General features: G+C 45.6%; 1 protein-coding gene across 5 annotated transcripts in view; it reads right to left on the bottom strand.

Annotated features, from left to right (window-relative positions):
* The window catches only part of BEGAIN (brain enriched guanylate kinase associated), a 227,605-nt gene extending 205,104 nt beyond the window's left edge, over window positions 1–22,501 (bottom strand). For all 5 annotated transcript variants that reach the window (XM_073638405.1, XM_073638407.1, XM_073638409.1 and 2 more), the window contains exon 1: window positions 22,111–22,501. In XM_073638405.1, the coding sequence (XP_073494506.1) occupies window positions 22,111–22,124 (14 nt within the window). In that variant the 5' untranslated portion in view covers window positions 22,125–22,501. The remainder of the gene's footprint in view (window positions 1–22,110) is intronic.
* Window positions 22,502–24,619: the final 2,118 nt, after the last annotated feature.

The raw sequence follows: 24,619 nt of genomic DNA, 5'->3' as shown, positions 1-24,619 counted from the left end.
TACAGGATAATGACACTGACACTTGGGGTACAGGATAATGACACTGACACTCGATGTACAGGATAATGACACTGACACTCGGGGTACAGGATAATGACACTGACACTGGGGGTACAGGATAATGACACTGACACTTGGGGTACAGGATAATGACACTGACACTCGATGTACAGGATAATGACACTGACACTTGGGGTACAGGATAATGACACTGACACTCGGTGTACAGGATAATGACACTGACACTCGAGGTACAGGATAATGACACTGACACTTGGGGTACAGGATAATGACACTAACACTCGGTGTACAGGATAATGACACTGACACTCGAGGTACAGGATAATGACACTGACACTTGGGGTACAGGATAATGACACTGACACTCGATGTACAGGATAATGACACTGACACTTGGGGTACAGGATAATGACACTGACACTCGGTGTACAGGATAATGACACTGACACTCGAGGTACAGGATAATGACACTGACACTTGGGGTACAGGATAATGACACTGACACTCGAGGTACAGGATAATGACACTGACACTGGGGGTACAGGATAATGACACTGACACTCGATGTACAGGATAATGACACTGACACTCGGTGTACAGGATAATGACACTGATACTTGGGGTACAGGATAATGACACTGACACTCGGTGTACAGGATAATGACACTGACACTCGAGGTACAGGATAATGACACTGACACTTGGGGTACAGGATAATGACACTAACACTCGGTGTACAGGATAATGACACTGACACTCGAGGTACAGGATAATGACACTGACACTTGGGGTACAGGATAATGACACTGACACTCGATGTACAGGATAATGACACTGACACTCGGGGTACAGGATAATGACACTGACACTCGGGGTACAGGATAATGACACTGACACTTGGGGTACAGGATAATGACACTGACACTCGGTGTACAGGATAATGACACTGACACTCGGGGTACAGGATAATGACACTGACACTGGGGGTACAGGATAATGACACTGACACTTGGGGTACAGGACACTGACACTCTGGGTACAGGATAATGACACTGACACTTGGGGTACAGGATAATGACACTGACACTCGGTGTACAGGATAATGACATTGACACTCGGGGTACAGAATAATGACACTGACACTGGGGGTACAGGATAATGACACTGACACTCGGGGTACAGGATAATGACACTGACACTGGGGGTACAGGATAATGACACTGACACTCGGGGTACAGGATGATGACACTGACACTTGGGGTACAGGATAATGACACTGACACTCGGTGTACAGGATAATGACACTGACACTCGGGGTACAGGATAATGACACTGACACTTGGGGTACAGGATAATGACACTGACACTCGGAGTACAGGATAATGACACTGACACTCGGTGTACAGGATAATGACACTGACACTCGGGGTACAGGATAATGACACTGACACTCGGTGTACAGGATAATGACGCTGACACTCAGGGTACAGGATAATGACACCGACACTTGTGATACAGGATAATGACGCTGACACTCAGGGTACAGGATAATGACACTGACACTGGGGGTACAGGATAATGACACTGACACTCGGGGTACAGGATAATGACACTGACACTTGTGATACAGGATAATGACGCTGACACTCGGTGTACAGGATAATGACACTGACACTCGGGAGTACAGGATAATGACACTGACACTCAGGGTACAGGATAATGACACTGACACTCGGGACACAGGATAATGACACTGACACTCGGGAGTACAGGATAATGACACTGACACTCGGTGTACAGGATAATGACACTGACACTCAGGGTACAGGATAATAACACTGACACTCAGGGTACAGGATAATGACACTGACACTCAGGGTACAGGATAATGACACTGACACTCAAGGTACAGGATAATGACACTGACACTGGGGGTACAGGATAATGACACTGACACTCAAGGTACAGGATAATGACACTGACACTGGGGGTACAGGATAATGACACTGACACTCGGGGTACAGGATAATGACACTGACACTGGGGGTACAGGATAATGACACTGACACTCAGGGTACAGGATAATGACACTGACACTCAAGGTACAGGATAATGACACTGACACTCGGGGTACAGGATAATGACGCTGACACTCAAGGTACAGGATAATGACACTGACACTGGGGGTACAGGATAATGACACTGACACTCGGGGTACAGGATAATGACACTGACACTGGGGGTACAGGATAATGACACTGACACTCGGGGTACAGGATAATGACACTGACACTCGGGGTACAGGATAATGACACTGACACTTGGTGTACAGGATAATGAAACTGACACTCGGTGTACAGGATAATGACACTGACACTCGGGAGTACAGGATAATGACACTGACACTCAGGGTACAGGATAATGACACTGACACTCGGGGCACAGGATAATGACACTGACACTCGGGAGTACAGGATAATGACACTGACACTCGGTGTACAGGATAATGACACTGACACTGGGGGTACAGGATAATAACACTGACACTCGGGGTACAGGATAATGACACTGACACTCAGGGTACAGGATAATGACACTGACACTCGGAGTACAGGATAATGACACTGACACTCGGTGTACAGGATAATGACACTGACACTCGGAGTACAGGATAATGACACTGACACTCAGGGTACAGGATAATGACACTGACACTCGGAGTACAGGATAATGACACTGACACTCGGTGTACAGGATAATGACACTGACACTCGGAGTACAGGATAATGACACTGACACTCAGGGTACAGGATAATGACACTGACACTCGGGGTACAGGATAATGACACTGATACTCGGGGTACAGGATAATGACGCTGACACTCGGGGTACAGGATGATGACACTGACACTTGGGGTACAGGATACTGACACTGACACTCGGTGTACAGGATAATGACACTGACACTCGGTGTACAGGATGATGACACTGACACTTGGGGTACAGGATAAGGACACTGACACTTGGGTTACAGGATAATGACACTGACACTCAGGGTACAGGATAATGACACTGACACTCGGGGTACAGGATAATGACACTGACACTTGTGGTACAGGATAATGACACGGACTCTCCAGGGTACAGGATAATGACACTGACACTCGGGGTACAGGATAATGACACTGGCACTCAGGGTACAGGATAATGACACTGACACTGGGGGTACAGGATAATGACACTGATACTCGGGGTACAGGATAATGACACTGACACTGGGGGTACAGGATAATGACACTGACACTCGGGGTACAGGATTATGACACTTACACTGGGGGTACAGGATAATGACACTGGCACTCAGGGTACAGGATAATGACACTGACACTTGGGGTACAGGATAATGACACTGGCACTCAGGGTACAGGATAATGACAGTGACACTGGGGGTACAGGATAATGACACTGACACTCGGGGTACAGGATAATGACACAGACACTGGGGGTACAGGATAATGACACTGACACTCGGGGTACAGGATAATGACACTGACACTTGGGGTACAGGATAATGACACTGACACTTGTGATACAGGATGATGACACTGACACTCGAGGTACAGGATAATGACACTGACACTGGGGGTACAGGATAATGATACAGACACTGGGGCTAAAGGATAAGGACGCTGAGACTTGGGGTACTAGATAATGGCACTGACACTGGGGGAACAGGATAATGACACTGACACTGGGGGGATGGGATAATGACACTGACACTCGGGGTACAGGATAATGACTCTGACACTGGGGGGATGGGATAATAACACTAACAGTGGGGGTACAGGATAATGACACTGACACTGGGGGTACAGGATAATGACACTGACACTGGCGGTACTGGATAATGATGCAGACACTGGGGCTAAAGGATCAGTACGCTGAGACTTCAGGTTCAGTATAATGATGCTGAGACTTGGGGTACTAGATAATGGCACTGACACTGAGGGAACAGGATAATGACACTGACACTGAGGGGATGCGATAATGACACTGACACTGGGGTAATGGGATAATGACACTGACACTCGGGGTACTGGATAATGACACTGACTCTGAGGGGATGGGATAATAACACTGACACTGGGGGGATGGGATAATGACACTGACATTGGGGGATCGGATAATGACACTGACACTGGGGGGATGGGATAATGACACTGACACTGGGGGGATGGGATAATGACACTGACACTGGGGGAATGGAATAATGGAATAATGACACTGACACTGAGGGGATGGGATAATGACATGGTCACTGAGGGTACAGGATAATGACACTGACACTCGGGGTACAGGATAATGACACTGACACTCGGGGTACTGACTCGCCCAGGGGAATGGGGGATGACTCGGTACCCGGGCCTTTAGGGATGTCGCGGTGGTCGGCTCCCGAGCCCGTACCCTGGGGTCTCTCCTTAAAAAGGGTCTATAATTTGTTAAATTAATAAAAGAAAGAGTTTGTGACGCCACCTGTGGCTTCTGGTGAGGATCACCAGCGCTGCGTAGTCCACTGAGGCTGGTGATAAGGCAGCTCGATGGTATAGCTCCCCACAGGTGGAGCTGGGCCTCAGGGCAGTATATGACGGGTAAATGCAGGACAGGCGAGACCCAGCTGAGTCAGAGCAAGAACAGGGACAGACACGATAGTCACTTCAGTACCTTTTACTGATGGAAATTCAGGCACGTCCAGGAGCACTGTAGGGTGAAGGGTGCATACCAGGATCCTCCCCAATGAGCGGGTTTTGGGCCTCCTGCTTCTTGCCTCTGCGTAGTAAGTTTCTGACCTGCCTGGAGCTAGGCCTAACTTTGTCTCTGTCCTGCGCTGGCTGACCTTGTGGTAGGGCCTTTCCTTGGGGTACACGCTCCTCAGCTTGCGGGGCCTATGTGTCTCCTGGCTCTGTTACGTATCAGCACTTTAGCGATCCTGGGACCTGTAGTTCTCCAGGGATTCCGGTTAGGTCTTACTGGGTCATAGAGATCCCGGTAAGCTTCGGACCCGGTGTCTGGTAACTTCTTTCGGGGTGAGCTAGTTAAGCTCCTCTGCCCCCTATGTACTAACTCTCCACTTGCCTTCGGCCTGCTCGGGCCCTCACTAGGCTACTCACACTAACGGCAGCTTGCCGCGCTTCACCGATCTTATGGCGCCGGCACACCTAAAGCTCGCCTCTCTGAGCTACACCCGAGTCTGGACTGTGCTCCACTGCAGACTAACCTCTCTCAGGCTTCTTTACTGCAGGAACTCTCTCAACAGGTTTGCTCTCTGTTGACTCCAGTCTAGACTAACTGCTGCCTGGCTCCACCTTCCCTATTTATCTATCCCTAACGGGCTCCCTCTGCTGGTCTGAGGTGGAAGGTGGAGATGTGTGAATGGTTATGGGGGCCTCTTGTGGAGGAATCCATCAATACACCCTTCTAGGATCTATGATACCAAGCGCAGCTGGGCGTCACAGTACAGGATAATGAGACTGACACTCGGGATACAGGATAATGAGACTGACACTCGGGGTACAGGATAATGAGACTGACACTCGGGGTACAGAATAATGACACTGACACTCGGGGTACAGAATAATGACACTGACACTCGGGGTACAGGATAATGACACTGACACTGGGGGGATGGGATAAAGACACTGACATTGGGGGGGATGGGATAATGACATGGTCACTAAGGGTACAGGATAATAATATGCTGACACAAAATAATGACAATTTTGTTTCTAGGAAACTAACAGTTGAGGTAAAGGCAAATGAGGTTTGGGGTCTAGGTCTATGCCACAATAATATGTCCCTGAAGAGTCCACACTGGAGATCAGCCATTAGTCCTGATGCCTCCATTGTCTGTGTAAAATATGATGAATTTCATCCTGACATTAATAGTGAAATGAATACAGTGTTTGGTTCGGACAGAACTATGCGAGGCCATGACAGGATACTTGATGAGAATTCATTGTGCCGGATCTGAGGTTGCCGCCGGTGATGACTAAGACAATGCAAGCTGAACCGTCTACCCCTATACACTAGAATACAATAATAGGTTCATTGTTGTCAGACCGTTAGAAATCAGAAGCCGATGTACTAGCTGTAACAATGTATGGGGCGCAAACTGCAACAAAAACCTTCTCTGAAAGGGAAAACATAACAATCACTGCTAGTCATAGTCGCCATTGGTTCTGGGTGTTTGACATTGTATTAATGACCCAGGCAGATCAGGATGAACAGGACTGTAGGTACCAAATTATTAGCCGATTTTTGCGTAGGCGTTATATATATATCCATAGAGATTACTCATTGATCCAAGATAGTATTCCCACTTGGGATTAAATATGGAGGACCACATGGTTTAAATAACATGATGTTCTCAAATATTTTGCATTCTGTGAATTTAATGATATGGTAAATTGAATTGCGTGATATCGTAGGGTGCCTATGGATGCTTTTCATAATGAGAACCCAACTTGCACCTCGTTCTCTCCCACTATAAAATATCTATCCGTCTGAATCAATCTGTATCTCATCTCTCTTCTATCTCGTCTAATCTCTCTCGTATCTTGTTTTTGTCTCCATTATTTGGTTGAAAACACATTTTTACGGTTACCATGTCAGATTCTCTGTGGATTGACAGATGCCCTTTAAGATAGATGACCCAGAAGAGCGAGATTTAGCCGTGACACCCATGATATTGGAGCCGTGTCACGATCCTTATGTAATGTGATGCACGTTTCCATATTAGTTTTCCTCTTGTGATTTGCCTACAGAAATGTCCGGCTAGACCTCGCATGTCCCAGTCAAGGGGAAAATTGTATCACAATATGGGGATGAAGATGAGTGGCGGCGGTATGTGCGCTCTTACAATAGAAGGGGCCCTGCGTATTACAGCCCATGGCAGCACTAGCCCCTCCATGCCTTCAGTTTTCCTTCCACCAAATTAGTCATTGTTTCGCTGATTTCCCTATGGTAAGGAAAGCAGCAAAACAATTTACTTCCTCTTGAGAAAGCAAGTAGCTCATTGAGCTTTGGGACGGCGGATCTCGCTTACAGCGGCTGCGAGTTTCCATGTGGTCAGGTTTTTATTAGTTTGAAGTGAAACAAGACATATCACCAGTCACCAGGCACATAGCACTGAGGAAGGCCAAAGCTATGCAACCTCTCTACCCCAGGCATCTGCCACCCGCCGCTCTCTAGCAGTTGGCGAACTACAACTCCTAGCAGACCCTCACAGCCGCCGGCATCACATCATTGCTCTACCCCAATAATCAAGCAACTCTTGGCTTTAACTTGAAGCTCATGGATCTAAAAAGTAAATAAATAAGCTGGTCATACTCATAGTTGTCAGGCAGCCATCTCTCCTGACTCCCCCATACACATGAGCACTCGATCAAAGCATTCATATGTTTTCAACAGGGAGAGAGGAGTTAGGAAGAACTCATTCACCCTGAAAATAAAAAGGATGCGGGAAGTGAAATTCCAAATACCCGATTCTTCTCTCTCCCAGACATCATCTGTCGGGGGAAAGTCAGAAGCCCCCATACACATCAGAGGTCAACCAGTCCCGCTTTTACTGTTGTCTCAGGCATTAGTGCCTTGGTGTAACCACCACCGCTATATCCCAAATTGCTATTCCCTTGATCTTAGTATTACCATCTACAATCCACTATAGCCGTAGTAAAAGAGTAAGCTATGCCAAAAACATATAGTTACATAGTGAGTACAGTTGAAAAAAGACAAATGTCCTTTTGGGTCAACCAATGGATGGGAAAAGGGAAGGGGCAAAAGGTACATCCATAATGCATGATCCAAAGCAGGTTTTTCCCTCTTGATCCTGAGTGTTGATCGACTGAATTAACATTCGAAAAACATGTTCATAAGAATTTATACTACCTTCAATTCTATAATTTATGTAGGGTGACACATAGAAAGAGCTTGTCTTACAGAAGTCTCTTGAAAACAACCCAAGTCCGAACATGACATAAGGAGCTCATAGAGAAGAGTCAAGAGGTCCCTTTAGGGGCTTCATTAACAGATATCTCGAGTCCTTTCTCCCACTGTCACGGGTGTGTCAGAAGTGACAGACAGTCGCCCTGCAGTGGGTTGCAGGAGATCTCTACGTTTGGCATTGCAGACAGCTTCTTAGATAAGAGGCTGTCTTTAGGACCGAGCAGCTACTACCTCTCTCTTGCTAATTAGCTCTCTGGCCTGGGTGTATATATTCCTGGTGTGTCTGAGAGGGAGTCGCCGGCTATATTCATTTCTACTTGTGAAGTTTAGCAGGAGCAGTACTTCGTCCTCTCTGGAGCTTGAGGCCGTGTGCTTATTTGGAGTTCATCTAAAGCTAAGCCATTTCCCCCTCTTTTGTCTACCCTTGTTGTCTATAGAGTTTAGTGGAGGTTGTCTAGTGTTCATCTCCTCCCATCCGTAGCCGTAGCCATACACCAGGGAGAGCAGGGTGAGGCACGCATGCGGCGATTGCTGAAGAGGCAATATAGGGACAGTAGTTGAGACAGGGTGACGCCAGATCAGACTAGGAGGTCTCCACTTCCCCCTTTCCCTAGTGTCTGGGCTCCCTTTCCCTTTTCCCTCTGTGTTGCACTAAGTCTTTCCCACACCTGGCTTGACACCCACCCCCTCCACAAAGTAGAGCAACTCTCTAAAAGCAACTTAGATTCTGGTAGACTCAAGCAGTCCATGCAGTCATATAACAGTCCATATAAAAAGTCTGTCTAATACTACTGTGCAATTCTCATGATCGGCTATCCCACCTCTGTATTGACCCTTTATGACATAGCTGTTCAGTTCAGACCACCTCCTGGACCACAGCTATGCCTCCATCACTCCGACATGTACAAGAAATATCGCTAAGCATTGGTTCATTTTACAGTTTCTCTAAAGATGATGACTACACGGGAAGGTCTGATGGTAAGCCAACATGACAAAAACTTGATCGTAGAAACAAATCATTCCCTAAGAGAATCACCAGGCATGAACTATCTGGTAGTGTCTGGATCAAAAAAAAATGTCATACAGACTCCATAGCTCCCAATGTCCCAATTTGAGGGCTCAGTCCAGCATCCTGTCACGGCACAGATGTTCACCCGGCTTCTATCAGGGCCGGCATCAGCACCCGGCGCACTTGGGCAAGTGCCTGGGCCCTGATGAAGCGGGGAGGCCCACTCGCTGCCACGGACCCCGGCGCGCTATGAGCCTGGTGAGACGGGAGAGCCCGGTACTTGCCATATTTACCTCTCCTCGATCCTCCACAGCTCCGGCGTCTTCTGAATCTCCTGACTCTGTGACGGGAAGAGGGCGTGATGATGTCACTACAGTGCGCACTCTGTGCTGACAGTGCAGAGTGCGGGAAGACGCTGAGGAGTCCTGACCTGCTGCCAGCGAGAAGAGTTGAGTATTTGATTTTTTTTTAATATATATGGGGCGCATACTGTATGTGGCTATATATGGGTCCCATACTGTATGGAGCAATATATTGGGCCCATTCTGTATGGAGCAATATATGGGGTCCACTATTCTGTATGGAGCAATATATGAGGTGCATTATTCTGTATGGAGCATTATATGGGGTCCAATATTCAGTATGGAGCATTATATGGGGCAAATTATTCTGTATGAATCAATATATGGGGTCCAATTTTCTGTATGGCGCATTATATGGAGTCCGTTATTTTGTATGGAGCATTATATGAGGTCCATTATTCTGTATGGAGCAGTATATGGGGCCCATTATTCTGTATGGAGCAATATATGGGGTCCACTATTCTGTATGGAGCAATATATGAGGTCCATTATTCTGTATGGAGCATTATGTAACGGGTCTGGGAGGTGGAACCTCTGAGCAACGATACAAAGGGGCAGTCCTTGTAAGGAAGCGGGTGGCTTCCAGGGTAGGCGGGCAGGTAGTCACGGCAAGTGACGGGGACAGTCTCTGGGTAGAAAGGGCAGGAGGTCACGGCAAGTGACGGGGACAGTCTCTGGGTAGAAGGGCAGGAGGTCACGGCAAGTGACGGGGACAGTCTCTGGGTAGAAGGGCAGGAGGTCATGGCAAGTGACGGGAACAGTCTCTTGACAGGCGGGTGGTCACGGCAAGTGACGGCTAAGCCTCCAGATAGGCTAGCAGGCGGGTAGCAGGTGGACGCTCCCAGGTGAGCGGGCAAGAGTCTCTGGACAGGCAGGCGGTCACAGCAAGTGATGGCTAAGCCTCCAGGTAGACTAGCAGGCAGGCAGCAGGCGGACGCTCCCAGGTGAGCGGGTAAGAGTCTCTGGACAGGCAGGTGGTCACAGCACGTGACGGCTGAGTCTCCAGGTAGGCTAGCAGGCAGGTAGCAGATGAGCGCTCCCAGGTGAGCGGGTAAGAGTCTCTGGACAGGCAGGTGGTCACAGCACGTGATGGCAGAGCCTCCAGGTAGGCTAGCAGGCAGGTAGCAGAGGAGCGCTCCCAGGTGAGCGGGCAATCAGATCCATAGACAGACTGGCAGGGCTGGTAGGCAGACTGTCGGACCGCAGGAATGCAAGTAGATAGACAAGTATCAGGCAGGTATCAAGCAGGAATCTGGCAGGTAACTGGCAGGTATCTGGTAACGGGACCTGAGGGCTGAAGCAGAGTGATAGGCTATGCAACAACATTACTCGGGCACCTCCATTTTGGAGGAGGTGCCTTATATATGGTGAGGTCCTCCGGCCATTGGCCGGGGACTCCTTAGGACGGCGCGCGTGGCCCCTTTAAGAGAGGGGGAGCGTGCGCGCCCTAAGCACAGTGGCCGGGAGGCAGCGCGCGCTGCCAGCAGAGCGGGAGGAAGACGCCGGGCACGGAGCGGAGAGGTGAGGGGAACAGCGTCTCTGCCTAGCAGGAGGCAGGGACGCCGACGCTACACATTATATGGGGTCCAATATTCTGTATGCAGCATTACATGGGGCCCATTATTCTGTATGAAGCAATATATGGGTTCCAATATTCTGTATGCAGCATTATATGAGGTTCATTATTCTGTATGGGCATTATATGAGGTCCATTATTCTGTATGGAGCAGTATATGGGGCCCATTATTCTGTATGGAGCAATATATGGGGTCCATTATTCTGTATGGAGCAATATATGAGGTCCATTATTCTGTATGGAGCATTATATGGGGTCCAATATTCTGTATGCAGCATTACATGGGGCCCATTATTCTGTATGAAGCAATATATGGGGTCCAATATTTTGTTTGCAGCATTATATGAGGTTCATTATTCTGTATGGGCATTATATGAGGTCCATTATTCTGTATGGAGCAGTATATGGGGCCCATTATTCTGTATGGAGCAATATATGGGGTCCATTATTCTGTATGGAGCAATATATGGGGTCCACTATTCTGTATGGAGCAATATATGAGGTCCATTATTCTGTATGGAGCATTATATGGGGTCCAATATTCTGTATGCAGCATTACATGGGGCCCATTATTCTGTATGAAGCAATATATGGGTTCCAATATTCTGTATGCAGAATTATATGAGGTTCATTATTCTGTATGGAGCATTATATGTGGTCCATTATTTTGTATGGAGCAGTATATGGTGCCCATAATACTGTATGGAGGACTATACTGTCCGGTCTGCACTGTGCGCTGCGAGGATTCGCCGGTTTCTGAGCTATTGTAGAATTTACAATAGATATCACTCATGTAATGTAAGAAGTGAAATCTTTGCATTGTACTATATATATATTTCTCTGCGGTATCTGAGCATTATGAATCGTGGTATGTGTTAAAGGGGCCACTGAGACTCTTTCGCCCGGGGCCCATGAAAACCTAGAGCCGGCCGTGGGAGAAAGAAATGGTAAATGGGCGTGGATTGAGGCTTGGCCAGAGGCTCGCCTCATGATGTCTCCTTCTTTCTGTTCTTCAAAAGTTGGGAGGTATGAATTACAGGTACTGCAAGGACTTCAAAGCTTAGGTAAATCCAGGCTTTTGCTCCAGGTGTCTGCTTCCACAGAAGAGAGAGCTGGGTTGTAGGGTGTGAGGAACTGAATGGTCACACATTCCCACCCTTGGCATATTTGCTAAAATCTATATCCCAAATTGTGAGACATTTTAAGCCTCATCCCTAAATCGCTCAGCATAACTATTTCCATGTACATTTGCACAAACTTTGCCCTTTATGCCCTTCACTGTTTGAGGAATATTCCAGCAGAAAAACAGGACTGTTGGCAAGTAGCCAATATAATGAGAGTTAGTTGGATCTGCAGGGAATCGCCCTTTCCATTCATCTATTCCAATACGACAGCAGCGGCTGTGAGGACATCACCAGAGTCTTACTCATCATCAATGGCGGCACCCAGCAGACTGTGGATCACACATTGTGCGTGCTTCATACAACGACATGTTTGCAATCCAGATAATTCCTGTATGACACAAGAAGCTCATTATGAGAAATGTCCCGGACCTCAGTGGGGCCACTAAAGCCTCGCTGACCATGTATTCTGTAATGTATATATGAAAAAGGTGTGAGGTGCCCACCCTTTCCTTATTTGAAGGAAGATACAAGTGCTCCTGGTGTAAGGAGATTCATTCTGTTATACAACATCTCCATATTTGTCATTGTGACTCTTCCAGAGGTCCTGTGTAGTGACAATCGTCTGTAGACTCCATGACCATGAGGAATCCAGCACGAATATGTCCACTAATGACCACGATGGATAGTACTACTCCGAATGGCGGCATTGAGCTGTCAGTACAGTAACCCAATTATCAGCTACTGAAAGCTAAATATACATACAATAAACATAATAACCCGCAGGGCACAAGGGTGGGGATGCCAAATATAGATGTAATCAGCAAATAACGGAGGATGTCACTGACCACCAGAACCTGATAAATATACGAACCTAGGAACAAATAGTGTCCTCACATCTACCTATAAATCTGCCTACTATCAACCACACCAGTCATCCATCTCCTCATTATGTATCTATCCATTCACCTATCCAACTCATATCGATCTACTCACCCAATCCACCGTCTGGCCATAATTTTCCGATTTATTCATCCACTTTCTATATAATTACTCACTTATCTATCTTCTGTTTACCTATCTATCCACACATCTACCTAAATCCCATCGACCTGCTGATCTATTTCTTATCTACCCATCTGTCTATTCAACTACCTCCCATCCCTCCATCTATTCATCCACCCACCCATCCACTTCCTATCTATCTACTTATCTAATTCCTACAGCCTATCTGCCTATATACCTATCCTATCTACTATGCATTTCCTATATATCCATCCATCATCCATCCATCTATCTCTTACCTGTATAAACATCAATCCAGGGATGGATATATCATTGGTGCAACCTGTGTGACCATACAGAGGCCCAAGAGGTAAGGGGACCCATGTCTATCTCAAAAGCAGGTGGAATTGTGCCTTACATTGAGCTCTTGGGCTGCAAAGGGCCCATATATTGTTCTTGCACTAGGACCCTTTTCTGTCTGTATCCGCCAATGCATTAATCCATCTACTTCCCATCTGCCTACCTTGTCATCCATCCATCCATCCCATATCTGCCTCCTTAGCTACCCAACCATCTACTTCCTATCTACCTATTCATTCAGCTCCTATTTCCAGTACCTACCTATCCATGCACCCATGAACCTCCCACGTCCCTACTTAACCATTCATCCATTTCCTATCTGCCTAGCACTTACCTGCACAGCCATACCTCTATCAGTCCATCCATCTAACTCACATCTGCCTACCTATCCGTCTATTTCCTATCTACCTACCTATCCATTTATATATCCATCCACCTATTTGCCCACTTATCCATCTGTTTACCTCATATCTACCTAACCCTCATCTATCTGTCTACCTATCCATCTGCCTCTAAATCTGTCTTCCCATTCACTCTAGCTACCCATCTCCCGTCCACCTGCCTTCCCACAACATCTCATCTCACAGTGAACTACCTATCCATCTGTTCACCTATCCATCAACTTATTTAGCTACCTCCTATTAACATTTTGATTATCTTTCTATCTGTATCCATCTCCTATTTACCTTTCTGTTTTCTACACTCCTCCAAATCTCCATTATTCCTATGATAGATATATAGATTAGCGATAATACAGGGGTTGATGTGATTTCTAGCAGTAGATGGACAGATGAAGTGTCAGCACACTTGCCCAGTGATGATGATTGCCATCAGGCATTGTTCTCCTCACTGTATACAACCGCTCCCGACTGTTTAGTGACAGCCATTTCCATAGCAATGGTGCACACTGGCTTCTGCGCTCATTACTGAGAAGGACGCTTCTCCCGGAGCCGGGTTGTTCGTTAGAAACATCTTTTTCATGACCTGTTGCCTGGATTATTTTCTCCCTATTTTCCCCTTTATTGCATATTAGGGGTATTTTGATCATACAAAATAATTGTGTCTTGTTTCAGAGGCTTCAGGCTTGATTTACCGTGCACAGGTCTGACAGGCGAGTCCAATGGGGTGTTAAACTGTTCACTTAATGCAGGAAAACAGATGCAGCCAGGGGCATGTGAATCAGGCCGCATAAATAATAGACAACGCCATTATTACAGCTCCATCCAAAAGGACGGCAAGGCAGGAACATGGTGAGGCTGCAGATTTACCACATATTCTGAATGGATATGTGCTGCCTACAGATCATGGGCCACAAAGAGGTCCTGAAATATGCTTCACCATTTCTCATGATGAGATCTAACCATCTGTGATGATTCATTTCTCAATTAACTATCATAGCAATCAGAGCTCCAGATCCCCAAACAATAAAACTCTGCCTACCCTCAGCCAGCACTAGAGGGCGCTTATCTCATGTATCTCTGTATACAGGGAGCTCCCCCTAGTGGTGGCTGCAGACAGAATCTTATGTATTTCTGTATACAGGGAGCTCCCCCTAGTGGTGGCTGCAGACAGAATCTTATCATGTATCTCTATATAGGGAGCTCCCCCTAGTGGTGGCTGCAGACAGAATCTTATGTATCTCTGTATACAGGGAGCTCCCCCTAGTGGTGGCTGCAGACAGAATCTTATCATGTATCTCTATATACAGGGAGCTCCCCCTAGTGGTGGCTGCAGACAGAATCTTATCATGTATCTCTGTATACAGGGAGCTCCCCTTAGTGGTGGCTGCAGGTAGAATCTTATCATGTATCTCTATGTACAGGGAGCTCCCCCTAGTGGTGGCTGTAAACAGAATCTTATCATGTATCTCTGTATACAGGGAGCTGCCCCCTAGTGGTGACTGCAGACAGAATCTTATCTTGTATCTCTATGTACAGGGAGCTCCCCCTAGTGGTGGCTGCAGACAGAATCTTATCATGTATCTCTATGTACAGGGAGCTCCCCCTAGTGGTGGCTGCAGACAGAATCTTAACATCTATCTCTTTATGCAGGAAGCTCCCCCTAGTGGTGGTTGCAGACAGAATCTTATGTATCTCTATATACAAGGAGCTCCCCCTAGTGGTGGCTGCAAACAGAATCTTATCATGTATCTCTATACAGGGAGCTCCCCCTAGTGGTGGCTGCAGACAGAATCTTATGTATCTCTGTATACAGGGAGCTTCCCTAGTGGTGGCTGTAGACAGAATCTTATCATGTATCTCTGTATACAGGGAGCTCCCCCTAGTGGTGGCTGCAGACAGAATCTTATCATGTATCTCTATGTACAGGGAGCTCCCCCTAGTGGTGGCTGCAGACAGAATCTTGTCATGTATCTCTATATACAGGAAGCTCCCCCTAGTGGTGGCTGCAGACAGAATCTTATCATGTATCTCTATATACAGGAAGCTCACCCTAGTGGTAGCTGCAGACAGAATCTTATGTATCTCTGTATACAGGGAGCTCCCCTAGTGGTGGCTGCAGACAGAATCTTATCATGTATCTCTGTATACAGGGAGCTCCCCCTAGTGGTGGCTGCACACAGAATCTTATCATGTATCTCTATATACAGGGAGCTCCCCCTAGTGGTGCCTGCAGACAGAATCTTATCATGTATCTCTATATACAGGGAGCTCCCCCTAGTGGTGGCTGCAGACAGAATCTTATCATGTATTTCTGCATGCAGGGAGCTCCACTTAGTGGTGGCTGCAGATAGAATCTTATCATGTATCTCTACGTACAGGGAGCTCCCCCTAGTGGTGACTGCAGACAGAATCTTATCATGTATCTCTGTATACAGGGAGCTCCCCCTAGTGGTGGCTGTAGACAGAATCTTATCATGTATCTCTGTATACAGGGAGCTCCCCCCTAGTGGTGACTGCAGACAGAATCTTATCTTGTATCTCTATGTACAGGGAGCTCCCCCTAGTGGTGGCTGCAGACAGAATCTTAACATCTATCTCTTTATGCAGGAAGCTCCCCCTAGTGGTGGTTGCAGACAGAATCTTATGTATCTCTATATACAAGGAGCTCCCCCTAGTGGTGGCTGCAAACAGAATCTTATCATGTATCTCTATACAGGGAGCTCCCCCTAGTGGTGGCTGCAGACAGAATCTTATGTATCTCTGTATACAGGGAGCTTCCCTAGTGGTGGCTGCAGACAGAATCTTATCATGTATCTCTGTATACAGGGAGCTCCCCCTAGTGGTGGCTGCAGACAGGATCTTATCATGTATCTCTATGTACAGGGAGCTCCCCCTAGTGGTGGCTGCAGACAGAATCTTATCATGTATCTCTATGTACAGGGAGCTCCCCCTAGTGGTGGCTGCAGACAGGATCTTATCATGTATCTCTATGTACAGGGAGCTCCCCCTAGTGGTGGCTGCAGACAGAATCTTGTCATGTATCTCTATATACAGGAAGCTCCCCCTAGTGGTGGCTGCAGACAGAATCTTATCATGTATCTCTGTATACAGGGAGCTCCCCTAGTGGTGGCTGCAGACAGAATCTTATCATGTATCTCTGTATACAGGGAGCTCCCCTAGTGGTGGCTGCAGACAGAATCTTATCATGTATCTCTGTATACAGGGAGCTCCCCCTAGTGGTGGCTGCAGACAGAATCTTATGTATCTCTGTATACAGGGAGCTCCCCTAGTGGTGGCTGCAGACAGAATCTTATCATTTATCTTTGCATACAGGGAGCTCCCCCTAGTGGTGGCTGCAGACAGGATCTTATCATGTATCTCTGTATACAGAGAGCTCCCCCTAGTGGTGGCTGCAGACAGGATCTTATCATGTATCTCTATGTACAGGGAGCTCCCCCTAGTGGTGGCTGCAGACAGAATCTTATCATGTATCTCTATGTACAGGGAGCTCCCCCTAGTGGTGGCCGCAGACAGGATCTTATCATGTATCCCTGTATACAGGGAGCTCCCCATAGTGGTGGCTGCAGACAGAATCTTATCATGTATCTCTATATACAGGAAGCTCCCCCTAGTGGTCACTGCAGACAGACACAGTATTATCATTTAACACTTTGCAGACTTGGAGCCCTGCATTAGAAAAGTCAAGCTTCAGTCACTGTAAAGATACTGACAAATGAGTTAGCCAAGAATCATCTATTTAGATTTTAAGAAAATTAGAATGGGGATCAAGCCTGCCATGAAGGTATAGAAATTCACAGCTGCATTGTGCAACATTATGACTTGAAAGGGTAATAATGATTTTAAATAGCTTTATAGCAAGGAATTGCAATTCATGTAATTCATTCTCCTTGCCAGACCAAAATTGAATCTATGGTTCAGAAAGAGGGAGGATCTATACACAAAATTGCAACAGAGATTTTTGTTATTTTGAAACGTATAAAATTTTAGTAAAGCAGAGATTTCCTTATGTCTTTTTTCTTTGCATCCAAAGCAGCTTCCAAAATTCTGCCGATTGTTATTGGAAACAGACAACTTTTTAGCACCGCCCCATTGTCAGTCATGTGACTGAACAGCTCAGCATGCAGTAAAATGTATCTCACATTTGATACTCCACAATACTTTGCTCCGTTTAACAGAAAATATCAGATATCCAAATTTTCTGCTGATTCTTTACAAGGTAAATGAATTTAAGATTTATAAAGTCACCCAGCACCCTGTGCAGACTTTCACCTTTGGCTGTTGTACATTATTGCTTAAAAATTGACTTTTCCTTTAATCCTGCAAAGGCTGGTTATACAAAGCACATGGTATACAATACTATACCACAAATGTAATATTTTATATTCTCAATATATAAGAGAACATGAACGTGTCTACAATTGATTGCTTTCCAGCTGTTGCAAAACCTCAGCCCTCAAGTTGCTCTGAAGGCTTCAGGGAATTGTAGTTTAACAATATTTGGAAACCACTAATAAGAGACTGGGTGGTAGGTGTCTACATAGACCAATCAGATCAGTGCTTTCATTTTATAACATATGCTGAGATTTTCTCATCTAAGCTGAAAGTATATAGCAAACCCTCACTAAAATCTCATACAGAGGTCAGGGTTCAAATAAGAAAAGCAAAAAAACAAAAATCTCCAAGTCTGATGGGTCTTTCATGTGTCTAGCAGCGCTACCTTGTCCAGTCACCCCCAACCCAATACCCAACACCTTACTAACCATCCCACAGATGACCCAACAGTCACCATTACCAACCCAATACATTATACCTTAATGACCATCCTACAGATGACCCAACCACATAACCCTCCGGCCTGTCATTACCACGACCATACTACAGATGAACCCACCACACTGGCCATACAACACATCACTGTCCATCACAGAGAAGACCCAAGATTTATCACTACCAACCCTATGACCAAAACTAGACTGACCATTCGACAGATGAACCAAACACATAGCTCTGTGCCCATCACCACAATAACTATCCCGCAGATGAATTAACCACACTGACCATGTTACAGATGAATCAACCAACCACTTATTAGCCCTGTGCTCAAGAATACACTGTCTACCTCAAATAGGAACCAACCATTATCAATCCTACCCCAAACACCACAATGACCATGCCGCAGATGACCACAATTAATATCCCACAGATGAACTAACCACATAACCTTGTGCACAGTCTAATTGGTGGGCTCCTCTGTGACCAACTCACAGATGAACCCACCATTTACCAACCATATGCTCAACATCAGTGACCAGGTTACACACCAACCACCTCAGTCAACACCACTGACCATTATATTTTGAAACCCACCAATTGCCAACTCTCTGCCCAATATCAGACTGACCATCGTACATTTGAACTGACCAACTATTAATCTTGTTCCAAAACAGTAACCGTTATAATACAACAACCTGCTCACCCACCATTTACAATCATGAATATTAAACCAACTCCATCAACCCACTAACATCATAACCATCTCACAAATGATTCCACAACTTATCAACCCTTTGCCCAACATATTGATCATGCCATCTTTTAGGTGAACCAACCATATAGCAGCCCTGTCCCAATAACATCCCATCCCACATATTATTCCACAACTTATCACCCTTGTGTCTGACAGCACAGTATCGATCCCAAATATAAACTTGCCACCCATAAAGCCTATGCCAAACACATTGATCATCATATCCCACAGATGAATCCACCGGCTATCAGCCCTGTGTCCAATAAAACACTGACCGTCCCCTCTAAAGATCCCCACTACATCCCAACCATGTGCTGACAAGTACAAATACAATTCCCTATATAAACTAATCACTTACCATCCCAGTCCAAGTTCATTTTTGTGTGCTGTTTGATAAAAAAAAACCAGGCAGATCTAGATTTCAGAAAAATTGAAGTCTATGGTGAAAAGATGCAATAGGATAGGCATCAAGTTTTGTAGGAACTTCTTTTTCCAAAAAGTACCATTCAACAGGAAGCAAAAACCTGGTGTGAATAGTACAATGATAATGACCAAGCCACATGTGAACCCACCAATTATCAAGCTTCTTAGCAGCCGATATATAGCGGTGGTCAGTGAGCTGTAACCAGTGAAGCCTGTCCACAGCAGCAATTATTCTACATATAAATCCCTTGCTCAAAATACTGGTCTCCACCATTTATCAACTGATTGCCAACACATGCTAACCATTCCTAATATGAACCCACCACCTATCAATCCTGTCCACAGGAAACTAACAGGTATAAATGACCACATATGAACCAACCACATATCACCCCTTTTCCCAGCACACCACTCCCATATATCGGTCCACCACTTTTCAATCCTGTCCCCAACAATAATCATGCTTCATATAAACCCTTTACCCATCACATTGGTCTTCCACCCTGGCTTCACCACCCCAATGCCCACACACAGTCATCACCCTTGGTATGAACCCACAAAATACCAACCTACACCACTGATTCTACATATAAACCCTGTGCTCAACCCTCTGGTCTTCACCCAAGGCTCCACCACCTATCTAGCCATTGTCCAAACATGCTGACCACCCCTGATATGAGCTTCCCATCAATCAACACTCTTACCAAGAGATTGATTATGCAACAGGTCTAACTCACCAAGAACCAACCCACAATTTATCATCCCTTTTCCCAGCACGATGATCCCCTCGCCCCATATATTGTACATCACCTATCAAGCCTGTCCCAACACTAATTATTTTACATATAAACGCTGTGCCCAACACATATAGAGTACCCATGAAATGAACCCATCAGCTGTCAACCCTGTCGTCAAGAAACTGACCAGTCAATAGGCATAAATCACCAAGAACTACCCCATATATGAACCCACCACTTATCAACCCTTTCCTCAACACACTGACCACCCCCATATATTGGCCCACCACCTGTCAAGCCTGTCCCCAACACTAATCATTCTACAGATAAACCATATACATAACACACTGGACTTCCATCATGGCTTTCCCACCTATCAACAAATTACCCTCACACACTGACCACCCTTAATTTGAACCCACCATCTATCAACTCTGTCCCTAAGAGATTGACCATCCAACAGGTATAACTCACCAAGAACCAACTCACCATTTATCCAACCTCTTCCTAGCACCCTTAGCACTCTCATATATTGGCCCACCACCTATCAACCCTTTCTCTAAGAAATTGACCATCCAACAGGCATAACTCACAAAGAATCAACTCACCATTTATCAAAGATTTTCAAAGCACACTGACCACCACCATATATCGGAGTCACCACCTGTCAAGCCTGTCCCTAACAGTAATCACTCTTCATATAAACCATGTGCCAAACGCATTGGTCTTCCACCATAACTTCACCATACCAGTGCCCACACACAATCATCACTCTTGATATGAACCCAGAAATGATCAACCCTCACCACTGACCACCCCACACTTGAAACCTCCACTTACCAACCTTTTGCCCAACAAGTCACCAATCACCCCATATACAGAGTGACTCCAACATTTCTACAAAACCTAAAACTTCTAGCCTTGTGTTTTAAAGAACTTAGGTAATGAAATTCTCCAAACTCTGGAGCCATAAATCACTGTGATTTAGGCATCACTGCCACCGAATTAGGCGACTAAGTGATATTTATTTAATGTTTGTACACGGGCAAGGGTCTGTGGATCCAGTAATTAGCCTAGGAAGCTCTGGTGGCTAGAACGCAGGGTGCTTATTATACAGGAACGGTCTGAGAGCCTTCTATGCCTATAGAGCATCAGATCTGGAGTCAAACACAAGGCAACAGCTATGATACAAAGAGACGGTTGTACACAGTGATACATATACATTGCTGCTTTACAAAAATATACAAAAAAAACACACAACACATGCCGGCAAGCAATTAGCAAAGACAGAAGTAGACCACAGCCTCATCCTAACGAAAGGGATTATTCTATGAGAGACCCCATAGAAAGGCTTCTGCAGATATGCATTCATTGTATAAATTGCATACATCAAATATCACATACTCCATTGTATTGAGAGTCTATTGCCTACTGCATAAGTCAATGCAATTTATAAATCCCCCTCCCCCATTGCAAATGTTTATTCTTAGAAATGCCAGTCGCAAGAGAACGGCAACACTTAATAGGAAAATAAAGGGTCACTTACCTGATTTTCTCCATCTCTGCAGCAGAGGCCTAAAAGAAATGAAACAGGAGTCTCATATGAATGATAGTCAGAAGCTTCAGTCTTGAGATTTCTGCATAGCCCAAGCCTTATTGATGTTTTTTTTCCCTCGTCTCTCTTTAAGCGAGTGTGTAGAGAGCGACAGTGAAGGGAATCACATCTGCATTAGCAGAAAATAACATTGAACGATTAACTAGGGAGCAAAATCCGCACTGTGCAGAAAAACCATGTAAGACCCACGAGCCAAAAGCAGCACAATGACTCAGTAGTAGAGCAAAGACTGAATAAAAAAACACACAGCGAAAGGGAGTGTGAGAGAGAGGGAGAAGGAGAGAAGGCAAGTAACAGGTTTGCTGCTTGCTGGATTACTAGAGGGAAAAAAAAGTTGAAGCATATTGTCTATGAAGATGATGAGATGATGGACCCCAGCATTAAAGGAATATTACTGCTCTATGGACATTAGGGAATTGTAATATCAGAATTTTTGAAATCTAATTCCAGAGCTGCTAGTAACATTAGACAGCGGGAACAAATTTATAGTCGATTACTTTTAATTGGCACCACAGATTTCCTGAGTGAAATGGTGAGTATATAGAGGATCTGTCAGCTCTCCTGTGTGGTGTAGTATATAGAGGATGTGTCAGCTCTCCTGTGTGTTGTATAGTATATAGAGGATCTGTCAGCTCTCCTGTGTGGTGTAGTATATAGAGGATGTGTCAGCTCTCCTGTGTGTTGTATAGTATATAGAGGATCTGTCAGCTCTCCTGTGTGGTGTAGTATATAGAGGATGTGTCAGCTCTCCTGTGTGTTGTATAGTATATAGAGGATCTGTCAGCTCTCCTGTGTGGTGTAGTATATAGAGGATCTGTCAGCTCTCCTGTGTGGTGTAGTATATAGAGGATCTGTCAGCTCTCCTGTGTGGTGTAGTATATAGAGGATCTGTCAGCATTCCTGTGTGGTGTAGTATATAGAGGATCTGTCAGATCTCCTGTGTGGTGTAGTATATAGAGGATCTGTCAGCATTCCTGTGTGGTGTAATATATAGAGGATCTGTCAGATCTCGTGTGTGGTGTAGTATATAGAGGATCTGTCAGTTCTCCTGTGTGGTATAGTATATAGAGGTTCTGTCAGCTCTCCTGTGAGTTGTAGTATATAGAGGATCTGTAAACTCTCCTGTGTGGTGTAGTATATAGAGGATCTGTCAGCTCTCTTGTGTGGTATAGTATATAGAGGTTCTGTCAGCTCTCCTGTGTGGTGTAGTATATAGAGGATCTGTAAACTCTCCTGTGTGGTGTAGTATATAGAGGATCTGTAGGCTCTCCTGTGTGGTGTAGTATATAGAGGATCTGTCAGCTCTCCTGTGTGGTATAGTATATAGAGGTTCTGTCAGCTCTCCTGTGTGGTGTAGTATATAGGGGATCTGTCAGCTCTCCTGTGTGGTGTAGTATATAGAGGATCTGTCAGCTCTCCTGTGTGGTTTAGTATATAGAGGATCTGTCAGCTCTCCTGTGTGGTGTAGTATATAGAGGATCTGTCAGTTCTCCTGTGTGGTGTAGTATATAGAGGATCTGTCAGCTCTCCTGTGTGGTGTAGTATATAGAGGATCTGTCAGCTCTCCTGTGTGGTGTAGTATATAGAGGATCTGTAGGCTCTCCTGTGTGGTGTAGTATATAGAGGATCTGTCAGCTCTCCTGTGTGGTGTAGTATATAGAGGATCTGTCAGATCTCCTGTGTGGTGTAGTATATAGAGGATCTGTCAGCTCTTCTGTGTGGCATAGTATATAGAGGTTCTGTCAGCTCTCCTGTGTGGTGTAGTATATAGAGGATCTGTCAGCTCTCCTGTGTGGTGCAGTATATAGAGGATCTGTCAGCTCTCCTGTGTGGTGTAGTATATAGAGGATCTGTCAGCATTTCTGTGTGGTGTAGTATATAGAGGATCTGTCAGCATTCCTGTGTGGTGTAGTATATAGAGGATCTGTCAGATCTCCTGTGTGGTGTAGTATATAGAGGATCTGTCAGTTCTCCTGTGTGGTGTAGTATATAGAGGATCTGTCAGTTCTCCTCTGTGGTGTAGTATATAGAGGATCTGTAGGCTCTCCTGTGTGGTGTAGTATATAGAGGATCTGTCAGCTCTCCTGTGTGGTGTAGTATATAGAGGATCTGTCAGATCTCCTGTGTGGTGTAGTATATAGAGGATCTGTCAGCTCTCCTGTGTGGTGTAGTATATAGAGGATCTGTCACCTCTCCTGTGTGGTGTAGTATATGGAGGATCTGTCAGTTCTCCTGTGTGGTGTAGTATATAGAGGTTCTGTCAGCTCTCCTGTGTGGTGTGGTATATAGAGGATCTGTCCTGTGTGGTTTAGTATATAGAGGATCTGTCAGCTCTCCTGTGTGGTGTAGTATGTAGAGGATCTGTCACCTCTCCTGTGTGGTGTAGTATATAGAGGTTCTGTCAGCTCTCCTGTGTGGTGTAGTATATAGAGGATCTGTC

Source organism: Phyllobates terribilis, unplaced genomic scaffold (assembly GCF_046119375.1).
Source record: "Phyllobates terribilis strain yellow unplaced genomic scaffold, ASM4611937v1 Scaffold_7__3_contigs__length_470593459, whole genome shotgun sequence".
NCBI classification, from domain to species: domain Eukaryota; kingdom Metazoa; phylum Chordata; class Amphibia; order Anura; family Dendrobatidae; genus Phyllobates; species Phyllobates terribilis.
This window is presented reverse-complemented; position numbering and strand designations above follow the sequence as displayed.